This window comes from Dermacentor andersoni, chromosome 1 (assembly GCF_023375885.2).
Source record: "Dermacentor andersoni chromosome 1, qqDerAnde1_hic_scaffold, whole genome shotgun sequence".
NCBI classification, from domain to species: Eukaryota; Metazoa; Arthropoda; class Arachnida; order Ixodida; family Ixodidae; genus Dermacentor; species Dermacentor andersoni.
In genome coordinates, this window is record NC_092814.1 from 131,564,645 (window position 1) to 131,577,102 (window position 12,458).

At 46.6% G+C, this 12,458-nt stretch overlaps 1 protein-coding gene across 1 annotated transcript in view; it reads left to right on the forward strand.

Annotated features, from left to right (window-relative positions):
* Positions 1–10,040, forward strand: part of LOC126545877 (nose resistant to fluoxetine protein 6-like) — a 49,725-nt gene extending 39,685 nt beyond the window's left edge. The window contains exons 12-15 of the mRNA XM_050193905.2: positions 781–901; positions 6,734–6,923; positions 8,080–8,222; positions 9,785–10,040. Coding sequence (XP_050049862.1) covers positions 781–901; positions 6,734–6,923; positions 8,080–8,222; positions 9,785–10,039 — 709 coding nt within the window. The 3' untranslated portion in view covers position 10,040. The remainder of the gene's footprint in view (positions 1–780; positions 902–6,733; positions 6,924–8,079; positions 8,223–9,784) is intronic.
* The last annotated feature ends 2,418 nt before the right edge of the window (positions 10,041–12,458 follow it).

A 12,458-nucleotide genomic window follows, 5' to 3' on the forward strand; every position in this document is an offset into this window, starting at 1 on the left:
GCTCGTTCTCTTGGTTTCGCTGACGCCGTCAGACAACGCCGTTGCTCGCTGCAGGAACAGGCGCCTAAGAGCTGCGCTCTAAGAAAAACCTCGGTTCTCTAATTAACTGGAACATTGGAAATAGTTTCACAGTCGAAGATGTAACGGCACCTCATTACTCTTGAGGAAATTAAGACTAAAAGTTTTCTTCCGTGTTTCTGTCGCTGACTGTAAATAGAGGATATACATGAATATTATCAGGACATTTAGCGACACAACCTCAGAAATCGGGCTTACGTTTGCTAACATTACATTGAAATCATTACCATTTTGTCAGGATGAAATGAAATGGAATGTATGTGTTTACGTCCATCGTTTGTAGCCAACCTTTCCCTTAGCTGGGTGCTTTCCCTTAGCTGGGTGACACACATATTATGATATTGCGTATCACAGTGCGAAGAGCGTTATGCTATATTTCTCGACGCCGCATAACAACTTTTGAGGATTTTTACATTACTTATGCCACCGTTCTATAATTAGCAAAATTCTTCCGTTTTGCACGCAAAATTTGCGTCATTATTGAAGTGTAATATTTATTATATGCCGAAGTCTGCAGACGAAGTATATCTTCAATCAGCTTGACTACGTAATATAACCGCTGCTATTTCACTACACTTTGCACACTTCTGAGGCAAAAGAAGAAAAATCTCGTTTTTTATGTGTAGTAACTCATAGAAATACTGTGTATTTCGTGCATGTTCAAAGTGCATCCAGTCTATAACAAAATGTGTTCTTCCTCAGCATCGTCCTTGACACATTGAACTACGTGTACGTTTTGCCCTTTTATCATGGGATGTGCTACTTCTCAGGATGTGTGACGTACTTGTTGTTGAAGAAATATGGGCAAGTGAAGATATCACAGGTAAATCATTATACGAGCTCTTATGTGCTCTGCTTCTAAACTTTCAACACTTCGTTTTCATTATTTAATATAGGCCCACAGCAAATAGCGCTTCCGCCTATCGTTTTTACCTTCGCCTGAAATATAAAGACACGAGAGAGAGAGAGATGCAAATGCGAGAAAGGCAGGAAGGTTAACCAGACTTAAAACCTCCGGTTTGCTACCCTGCACTAGGGGAAGGGAAAGGGGAAGTAAAGACGGAAAGAAGAGCGTGACAAAAATAAAAGCGTGAGAAAAAAATATGAAAAGGGACGGAATGGGGTCATTATAGTCTTTCTAATAGGCCACTGTCACGTAAAAAGGTCAACAAATCCTTGACCGACTTTCGCTGCGACGACAGTTCATGTCGGCATTTCAAAACTGACTGTCTGAAAGTGGCCTGTCGTCAAGGCGTGCCAACGCGGCCGCTAGTGACAGCCGGTGCGCGCTGTATTGAGGACAGTGGCAAAGTACGTGTTCGATAGTCTCCTGGTCACCGCAGTGAGTGCAAGCCGCGCTGTCGTCCATACCGACTTGGAAGGCGAAAAATCGTGTGTAGGTGACACCAAGCTACAGTCGGCAAAGTACTGCTGTTTCGAGTCGAGATACTTCAGATGGGGGTCGAAGTCAAAGGGATGGGTCCAGTCGATGTAGACGTGTATGCTTCAAGCTTGGTGTGTTCCATAAAGTTTTGATGGCTTCATTTGCAAGCACACTAATTTTCATTGCAGCGTCTGTTCTTGAGAATGGAATGGAGTCTTGCAATTGAGCCCTCCTCATGTGCAGATCGTGCTGCTGTGTCGGCATGTTCATTGCCCATTATGCCACAGTGGCTTCGAATCCATTGTAACATGATGCCGTGTCCTTGCTCGACGAGGTGGTGAAGCAGCAGTCTGATTTCTAGAACTACTTTTTCATGGGGTCCTCGGTGTAAGGCAGAAACCAAACAATGAAGAGCAGCCTTGGAGTAAGGGAACACGCTCCATTTCTTGGGTAGTTCTTCAGAAATTACATGAAGTGCACAACGAATAGCAGCAAGCTCCGCAGCAGTCGATGTAGTCTGGTGAGATAGTCGAATCTTTATGGTGGAAGGTTTTGCAGGAAAGATCACCGATCCTGCAAACCCATTCACCGTGGTTGAAACATCAGTATATAGATGATGATGCTCGTTGTGCATCTCGCACAGCAAGAGCAGTAAAAGCTGCTTGAGTGCTGGAGACGAGAGTTGGGCTTTTGTTCGTATTCCTGGTACCATTAGTCGAACCTTTGCTTGAGCCAAGCACCATGGTGGAAACGCGGAACTTTCGCTGGAGCTGTATAACCTGATGGAAGGTATGCACAATAGGGCAAGACTGTTTCACAAAAGGAAGTACGTGGTCGATCCTCTGGCAGTGAGGCTAGATGATGGGCAGGGGCTCGAGCAAGGTGTCTGACGTGTGCTCTGAGCGCTTCCATGACTATATGGGTCTTGACTGGGAAATCGTGTGCAATGGCAATTGTTTCAGCCGTTGACGAGCACCGCGGCAATCCGAGACATACTCTAAGTGCCCGGGCCTGGACGCTTTCGAGTGTACGGATATTACTTCTGCAGGTGTTGGTCAGCACAGGCAAGCTGTGTCGCAAATACCCAAGAAAGAGCGTCCTGTACAGTTGCATCGTTGCATGTACTGAAGTACCCCAGACATTTCCTCCAAGAAACTTAAACACATTAGAGATATCCGTCAGACGATTCTTTAAGTAGGCCACATGAGGACTCCAGCAGAGGTCACGATCAATGATTACGCCTAAGAATCGGTGCGTCCTGACAAAAGGTATGCTTTGACCGTCGATAGAGACATCGTATGATCTCATTGGCTTTCGGCTAAACGCGACCAATGCGCATTTTTTTGGCGAGATCTTGAGGCCTTGTTCATTTAAGTACGCCGATGTTGACGTGGCAGCTTTTAGAAGCCTGGCGCGTACTTGCGGCCGTGTCACACCAGAGGCCCAGACGCAGATGTCGTCGGCATGCATTGATGTTTTAACTGTGTTCGTAAGTCGTTCCACGAGACCAATGAGTACAAGGTCGAAAAGCGTGGGACTCAAGGCACCGCCTTGTGGAACTCCATGGTGCGTGTAATATTGCGAGGTTGGGCCAGCTTCAGTGTTAAGAAATAGAGACCGCCTATGTAAATAACTTCGTGTCCAACGATATAATGGACCGCCTAGGCCCACCGATTCCAATGCTTCAAATATGGCGACATGAAGAACGTTGTCGTAGGTTCCCTTTATATCTAAGAACATTGCGACAGATAACCTCTTACACGTCTTTTGGTGTTGAACATAGGTTACCAGATCGATAATGTTGTCGATAGAACATCGGTGACGTCGAAAACCAGCCGTGGCATCCGGGTAGATTTCGTAATGTTCAAGGTACCACTCAAGTCTGGCGAGAATCATTCGCTCCATTACCTTCCCAATGCAACTTGCCAGCGCAATTGGTCGGTATGAAGTAATCTCTAAAAGAGACTTGCCAGGCTTAAGAAGCGGTACCAGGCGGCTGATCTTCCAATCTTGAGGAACTTTGCCCTCCTGCGAGGACTCGTTATAGATATTAAGGAACGCACTTCGTGCCCGTTCACCAAGGTGACATAGCATACGGTAAGATATGGCATCCGGACCAGGTGACGACGACCGATTACATAAGGCGAGCGCCACGTCAAGCTCTTGCGTCGCGAAAGGCAGATCCATGCGTGAATCTCGTGAACCTGGAATACGGTTCAATGTAAGCGAACCTATGCGAGTTGGCTGGCCCGCAATCATAGCACAGAAGTCTTCCGCCACATCAATGTCTTGTCGGCGCTGGGAAAGTGCTAGGGCCTTAAACGGGAAACGCTGTTTCGGAACAGAACGTAGACCTCGCACAGTTCTCCATATTTGAGATAGCGGTATGCGGGGATCTAGCGACGCACAAAATTTCGACCACCGCTGAGCCTCTAGTTTATCCATGCGGCGTTGTATATTCTTTTGCATTCGCCGAGCTGTTCTTAGATCCTGAATTGACTTAGTGCGTCGATATCTTCTTTCGGCACGAAGGCGAATCGCACGAAACCGCTCCAATTCAAGGTCGAATTCAGAATACCTTGGAGAACACGTGGGTGTGCGCGTGGCTGTCTGTGCCGTTTTCTTGATAGCTTGTTGAAGTCCACAAGAGAGGCCTTTGTGACAAGCGTCCTCAATCTGGGATTTAAAGACAGTCCAATCTATTCTTCGTATCGTGGCGGACGTATACGTGTTAGACATTCCCTTGATCTTGAGGTAAGTGGGAGGTGGTCACTTCCGTACGTTTCAATGTCCAAAAACCACTTAACATGTGTGGCGAGGCGGTGGGAGACGAAAGTCAAATCGAAGCAGCTGCTGTACGTTATTCCCCGCAGAAATGTTGGACTCGCGTCATTCAGCAGGTAGAGACCATTGTTGGAACCTAATGAAGCTAGTCGTCTTCCCGTCGCGTTAACCTTTGAGCTTCCCCAAATGGTATGGTGTGCGTTGAAGCCCCCGGTGATAATCCATGGACCAGGTTGTGTTTTTAAGATGTTTTCTAGTCTTGTGGTGTCAAATCGACTTGATGAAGACAGATACACCCCCAAGGGTGCAAAGGTGACTTTTCTATTTTTAACAGTCATGCACACATACTGATTGTCGTCATGAGGTTGCACCGGTTGGACGACGTGAGTGAGTTCACTGTGAATAAACACGACGACCTTGCTACTTTTGATGTCGCTTGATGAGAATATTGTCTCGTAGCTGGATAGTCTTATTGGATGGGATAATATTGGTTCACAGATGACAATGATTGGAAATCGGTTAGTGAGAACAAATTGACGAAAATAGGCGATGCGAGATCTTAGACCTCTCGCGTTCCACTGAAAGATCGACGCTTCTCTGATCTCCTTACGAAATGACTGGTGATTGTCAGTCATGGCTTCACTCAAGGCTTGCTAGGACGGGGCTCAGCGCGTCGAGCACTTGTAGCCCACTTCGAGCAGATGGAGTGTGAATGCTTGTCAGCATGGCCCTGATGACATTCACAATGGATCCAGCACCGGAATCATTTGGCAGTCGACTGTTGAAGCCTCACCAACAGAAGTGGGCTTCGATGGGAGCATCAAACGTGGAGGCTCTTTAGACGACTGAGAGCTTGGAAGCGCCGGCCACTCTTCCACGGGAGCAGCCTTTTCCGTCTGGGGCCTCCTTGTGCTCTCGGGCGTTCTATTTGAAGATGATGGCGTTGGCGCAAGCGGTGCACGAACTCCACCCTGTCTTGAGCGTTTCCGTCGATGACGACGTTGACGCCGGATCTTTTCTGAGGCTTCTCTATGGGTTGAGGTATCCCTGACCATTTGCTTCAGAACTTTGAACTCTTTTTTGATTCTTGGGCATTCTTTAGATGTCGCTTCATGGGTGCCTTCACAGTTGCCACACCTAAAGTTTGTTGCACGGCAGACATCTACCGTGTGTGACTCCGCGCACCGGGGGCACATTGTGGAGTTTGCGCAGGCGCCCTTACATGCCCGATCTTGAAGCACTTGTGGCATTGAAGCGGCTTTGGGACAAACCGCCGTACGACATGTCGGAAGTGACCGACCTTTACGTGCGAAGGGATGGAATTCCCCTTGAACACAATCTTCACACAACGGCTGTTGCCGAGTCGGCATACATGCGTGATGACCACTCCTTCGTATACCGATTTGATCAGAATTGGCAGGTCCGAGTTCAAAATAGCCAAGTCAACATCGCAGATCACACCTGCAGTGCAGGCCTCATCCATAGGTATGATCGGTTGTACTTTTATGTTGCCTAAATCTGTTAGCTGTCGTAGCGTATCGAGCGTGGTTCCACGGGTTGTGTCGACAGCTAGAACATTCTTTCGTGTATTCAGCCGGACTTCCTTGATTTCGTTTGGCGCCTTTCCCTCAAGAAAAACAGAGAGAGCTTGCCTGTTCAATACTCGAAGGTTGAAGGAAGAATCCACTGGCATGAAGAGGATGGTGTGCGGCCAGTGTTCACTGCCTGCCTGCATGGTTGACGTACTCGCTGGTGACGACGCCTTGATAAGCCTCCTTTTAGCCCTTCAGCTCCTCACCGACACGAAGCTGTCATCGGATGAGTCGTCACCTGTGATTGAGCAGACCTCTGTGTCTTCGCTGGTCCTGGAGCAGGTGCCTCGTTTCCTTGAGGAACTTGTCAATGTAGTGCTCTGGCCAGACGGGCCGGCAATAGGCTCTGCATTCATGGCCACAGGAGTAGGAGTCTCTCTTGAGCGTTCACTGGTGGTTGACCAGGTGCTTTGACTCATAGAAGAGCTTGCGGTTGCAGACTGGCAGCACGAGCCTGCGGAACGTTCCGCGTGCATCGCCTATAGCCAGGACGCGGAAAGCGCCCCAGAGACTGATGAAAATTTGACGAAAACTGGCTAGCTGGGACAGGTGCGTTCTAGCACTGAGTAACTTCCATAAAGACACGAAAAGACCATCGTGGCACATAGGTACGAATATGTCGCACTGGAGCCCGTTAGGAATCCTCACAGAGGAAGGCTGGATTTCTTTCTTTTTTTTTTCACCTCAAACAAACTGGCCGCTCCCTTATGTGTCTATTGAAGTCGCACGAAATAAGGTTTTTCAGCCGCGAAGTGTGAATGATTTATTTATTTATTTATTTATTTATTTATTTATTTATTTTGTTGTTTGTTGTCGTTGGTGTTTAGCAAAGAAAACATTACTGAGTATACTGGTGGTGTACCTTAAATGCTGCGATGTCGTTTTCCTCCTTAAGACGAAGCAGGTTGGAATGTGGTGCCTGACGCTGACCTGTGCCCTCGCAACTTTGTTCCTAAAATATGACTGGAACCGTGGACATGGTCCCCGCGGGGAATGGATAAAAGTTCCACTAGCGTTCATCGACAGGTTGATGTGGTCGTTTTGCATTGGCTGGACAGTATTCGCTTGCTCAACGAGAAGAGGAGGTGAGAACGTAGCGCGCATTCCTGAATACTGATTTTTTTTTAAGTAATAACGCATTTAATGTTCACGAGAGCTCGCTGATCATACTAGTTTTCATAACAACGTATTACCTTTTTCGGAAAAGTGCTGAAAGCAACAGAAGGTTCGACTATTGCGCGATAGCTCAGTGGTTAGGGCATCCGCTTCCTAACTGCACACTTTCGCAAGAACGCGAGTTAGATAGAGATGGACAGCAAAGTTTCGTTTTTCTTGGCCGTATTGGACTAACCATCAAACTGAGAGGAGGTGGTCTGATGATGACGACGACGTAAGCGACAGGGCGGACACAACAAGCCCAGTTTTGCGCGTTTAACTGCCATCGTAGTAAAGAGGTACTTCAGGTTGCTTTCCTTGGTATGGGACTTTCAGTAGGTTTACTTATGATTAACAAAAGCAGCTTCTGTTCACGGGGCTAGTCTATAACAACAGATATCTGCGCCGCAAACATTACCAGTACCCACTGACTATACTAAGTAAAGCAATATAAGCACAATAATCGTTTACGGCGCGAGTGTTAGTTCTTAAGCTCTACGACACCAAGAGGCGATATGAAATTTTGCATCATATGGAAGGAAATGATGGGAGCACCACACAGATGTTGACCCAAAAAAGCCATAACCGCTACACTGTAGAAGAAGAGTTGGTTTCAGGGGTCCATTGCGAGAGGCCTTTCGCAGTGTCAAGTGTGCTAGAGCGTGCAAAAAGCAAAGTATTTTGCGCCCTGTTGCCCAAATAATAAGAAATAAGCACACACAACCGCGTCATAAAACACGACACCGCAAACATCACGTTGGTAGTCGTAATATTGTATCAGGATGCCAAAATAGCGAGTTCTTACACGGAGAAACTCGTGGTCCCATGAATGCGCAAATCAGCTTTACAAGTATACCGCTGCGGTTCGTGGCTACATCTGGGCATGGCGCCAACGCGTCATACTGGCTCAAGCTCTCAAATTACTTCAGTAAGAGGCTGTGGTGGGTGGGTCATTGAGAAAGTCAATTCGCAGGTTGTTTTGTTGGATGCTTTAAAGGATGCAAATTTGCTTGGGAGGCACATTACAATAATTGCGGAAGTTGCAGCCATTTTCATAATCAGTCTTTTTCTTTTCTTTCCTTGCAGGTTTCCTGGGGAGTTTCCTCTCTTGGAGAGTATTCGTTCCACTGAGTCGCCTATGCTTTGGAATATATATCGTTCATGTACCGTTGTTCTTTATCAAGTCAAACATAGCCCGAGAGCGGATATTCTATTCGCACTTTACCTTGGTGAGCTGCAGTTCTTGTCCATTCACTCAAGCACGACGTAAATATTGAATTTCCCTTGAGCGTTGAAGCTTTCTACGGTAATTCAATGGCAGATGATTTCAAATCACTTTATATGCGATACTTGAAAGGAGTTAAGACACTGTGTATCAGTGGCAAACAAACTCTGATTCGGTCTATCTCACGACGAGAATATATCTGAGAGGAGTGCTCTAACTGAATAACGGCCAATGTTTACCGGCAGCGCAAGTTCTTGCCATATGCGAGGTATAACTCAAGTAATGCGGAGAACGTCAACTACGGTATTGTCCTTCAAGACAGAATATGTTATCTCTATGCAGAAGCCAATGTTGCTTGAGTTCATCCGCCTCATTTTACAACGAACTCATCCGAAGCCCTTCTTCTTGCACGCGATTATGTTTTGCAAGAACAAATGGAAATGCGCTTAATAAAACTGAGCAGGTCGTACAGAACGTTCCATAGGAGGGATGAATGGTGAACAAAACACCAACACTTCTAAATTATTCCAGAGTGCCTACCGCCAAGTGTACAGCTAGAATTCGAATTTATTTATGCGAACAGCAACTAGTTTGTAATATATAAAGAAAGGGAGAAGAATGGGTCATCAATTAATCAATAAATAAATGAAAGTAGCACAAAAAACAAAGTAGAGACTAGAATAAACATTAGAGGCAACTTAGGTTATTTGCCAAATGCAATAGCTCATTACAGCAGAATGATGAATTGAACAGGTTACTGGAACTTTATCCAGACAAACACGCGCGCGCGCGCGCGCATACACACACACACACAAAGACGGCGAACTACACAGGACAGGCACTGACTCAGGAGAGGCAGCAGACCCAGCGCCTGTCCTCCGGTTATTTTTTTTCGTCTATTTTGCGAGGTTTTGTCTGCAGTAATAAATTACTACAATGCAATAATATTCTGTTCCTGCTCGAGCCATAAGATGCAACCAAATAGTTTGTTTATGTGCTGATTTCTGAGGCCTTGAAATTATATTAAAATGTTAAACCTTAACTTATATAACGTAAGAATTCCTGTTTTCTTATTATGTACCACTCACGACCGACCGATCGTGCTGATAACGTAGGCAAAGTGCCACTCAGACGACTCGGGATTGCGTAACGGATAAGAATGTTAATGGGTTCGCTATGGTATCCTCACTCTAGGCACGAAAGTTTCTGTAAAATGCCACCTTTTTAATTAGTTGAGTCTAGTGCGGCCAGCGTCTGTGGCAAGCAAATTTCAAGATTTGCCGAATGTTTCGCACATGGAAAGTTTCTCCCGTTTCAAGTAATGCTGCTAAATTACTGCGGTACTCAAGCTGCGCATTCTCCCGCCGAGACTGTTCGTTTAGGCCTTCCATCGTTTGTTTGAAATACCAATGCGAGAAACGCACGCTGTAAATCACGCAATTCGGCAGTCTTAGATACTGTAATACGTTAGTAACACTGATTGCTTTCAAGAAAGGGGGCAAGAAACTTCATTACTCTTTTTTTCGTGTTTGAATTCTTCAGTGAATGTTCCTTTTTTTTTTCTAGGTGCTGCAAACATTTGCTGTGTTTGTGGCATCGTCACTTCTAAGTCTGGCGATGTATCTTGCCTGCGAAGCACCAGTGGGCCGTCTCGAGAAGATGTTTTTGATGTCAAATCGCACCGAAGAAAAAGCTCACCACATTTGTGCAGGAAAACAAATCAACGTTATGCGAAAACTTCCCTGTACAATAAAGGACACGGAGAGCGGGCACACGAAGGAACTAAAACAGAACATTAAACAATACTCGAGTCGTTTGTAAAGGACTGAACCAGCGTCGTGTGTTGACTACGCAGTTACTCTAGGTACAGTGCCATGCACCTTAGCTTCCTTTTGGACGTTTTCGGCGCTTTGAGTACTTTACCCTCACACTTTGTTGACTATGAGCAAGGCAACACGCACTGTGAGCATCGCGGGCTGTTCTTAGCACGTCCTGCTAAATCATGCCGCGGACATTATTGGTTTCGTGCACTACCGATGGCGGCGCTGCTAACGGAGCTCCGGTGCTGCCGGGGATGTCAGCTCGCCTTTGTCGCCTGCTACGCTCAGGCTACAATAGCTTCACTTAGATTCTTTTGCTCGCGCTCCGAGTGCCAGCTCGTGTAGCACGGCGCCTCTATTTACAAGTTTTGTTTTCCAGTAGTCATTTTATAAATGTCAGCATTAGAAGGCGGAGAAACGTTATATATTTTGTGCATTTTTCATATAACCCCACCGGTCACCGTAAGAGACACAATCTCATGACTCAGACAAAAAGTGTCCCGCCGAGTGAGTCAACTACTATAGAGTCTACGCAACATTGGAAACTAAGCACGGTCTCAGGGCTCATTCGCAAAACTAAGCGTCGACTAAGCGGCCGTGTAGTTGAACACAAGTTTTACATTTCGCTTATTATTCTAGTCTTTCGATGTTGCATGTGTGAAGTTTTTGCAGACAAGAAACATCTGATGAACTGAGTGGCCAGTACTCGCCCCGGTGGCTTAGCGGCTATGGTGTTGCGCTGCGTAGCACGAGGGCGGCCGCATTTCGATGGGGGCGAAATGCAAAAACGCCCGCGTCCCGTGCATTGAGGGCACGATGAAGATGATGGTCAGAATTAATCCGGAGACCTCTAATACGCTGTACCTCGTAATCAATTCGTGGTTTTAGCACGTAAAAACCCAGAATTCATTCATTAATTCATTGACCAGTGGTTTATCTTGAAGAGTATAGCTGCGCCACGCTCGACGACATGATTTACGATTTATAGCAAATAAATTTCGTTACGAAATGTGCGAAAACTTTATGTTCATTTAGGTGAGCATGATTATAGTATTTTTGAGCACCTTTACGCGACCAGAAACCATTCGGGAAAAAAAAAACACCCTAACGGAACAAAATATATGGAACAAAATATATTGAGAAGAATGGTCGAAACATGTTTGGCCAAGGTTGGTCGCCGGTTTTCATCACGCGATGGCAATAGATCGCATCGCCAGAGGAATCTCGCCTGCACGCGCCGTGGTTGCTCAGTCGCTATGGTGTTGGGCTGCTGAGCACGAGGTCGCGGGATCGAATCCCGGCCACGGCGGCCGCATGTCGATGGGGGCGAAATGCGAAAGCACCCGTGTACTTAGATTTAGGTGCACGTTAAAGAACCCCAGGCGGTAGAAATTTCCGGAGTCTTCCACTGCGGCGTGCCTCAGAATCAGAAAGTGGTTTTGGCACGTAAAACCCGATAATTTAATCTCGCCTGCGAACTATGTCCGCTACACATGTCAGGAGCAAAAAAAAAAGAACAGTCGGGTTAAGCTAAGCAAACTAACGTGCAGGGACTCCGCTGAGTCATGATGGAAGTAATCAATTTTCTTGTGCAGATGAGCACTAGAGCACTTCACTACGTAACTTTGTCTGCTTTTCCCACCAATTTTGTCCGCCCTTGTAGCAAACGTTCTAACCACAGCGAACTTCTGGATGGGCGATAGGCGACGCGCATTAACATATAGACCAAGCTTGCTTCGATGCGACTTTGGCCGATTTTCTGGTATTGAAACCAACCCTCTAAGTAGGTATACTCTCCTCAAACATGACTTAACCTTAGTAAAACTGTAGCGCGCGCAAAGAACGAAGGCCACTGGTAGTTCACGAACAAGCCCAACCAGCTGTGTCCTTCGTTCATTGTGCATGCTACAGTTTTACGATGAATAAATACCAACTCATTCAGCTTTTAGTTTTTCTGCAATCACTTTTCCTTTCCTTTTTCTTGTTTCTTTTCGTGTTACGAAAAGCAGCGACAGAAAGAGAGAGAGAAGGGGGAAGGAAGGGCAGGGAGGTTATCTAGATTTCGGGTGTTCTAGACTTCGGGTGCTCACTCGAATGTCCGATATTTCGTTTGGCACCAGGGCTTCCAGTGACATCGACACAGATTGTCTGTTAAGTAGCTTCATGTTGACGGTATATGAAGCAGGGGCCTAAATATGATGGTATTGGCGTCCGGCCTCTGCGTCTGTCTCACTGTTTGCGTGCTTGACGATGAGGACGTCCTGGTGTTCCTTCTCTTCGCTCTGCGGCTCTGCACAAGCTGGAAGTCGCCATCGGAAGGGTCTTCACTGCTGAGAGAGTAAATATGGGTGTCCTCGCTGTCGCTCTGTTGACCGATCCGCTTGCTGGAGGCGGCCGCCACTGACGCCGCCGTCGCCGGC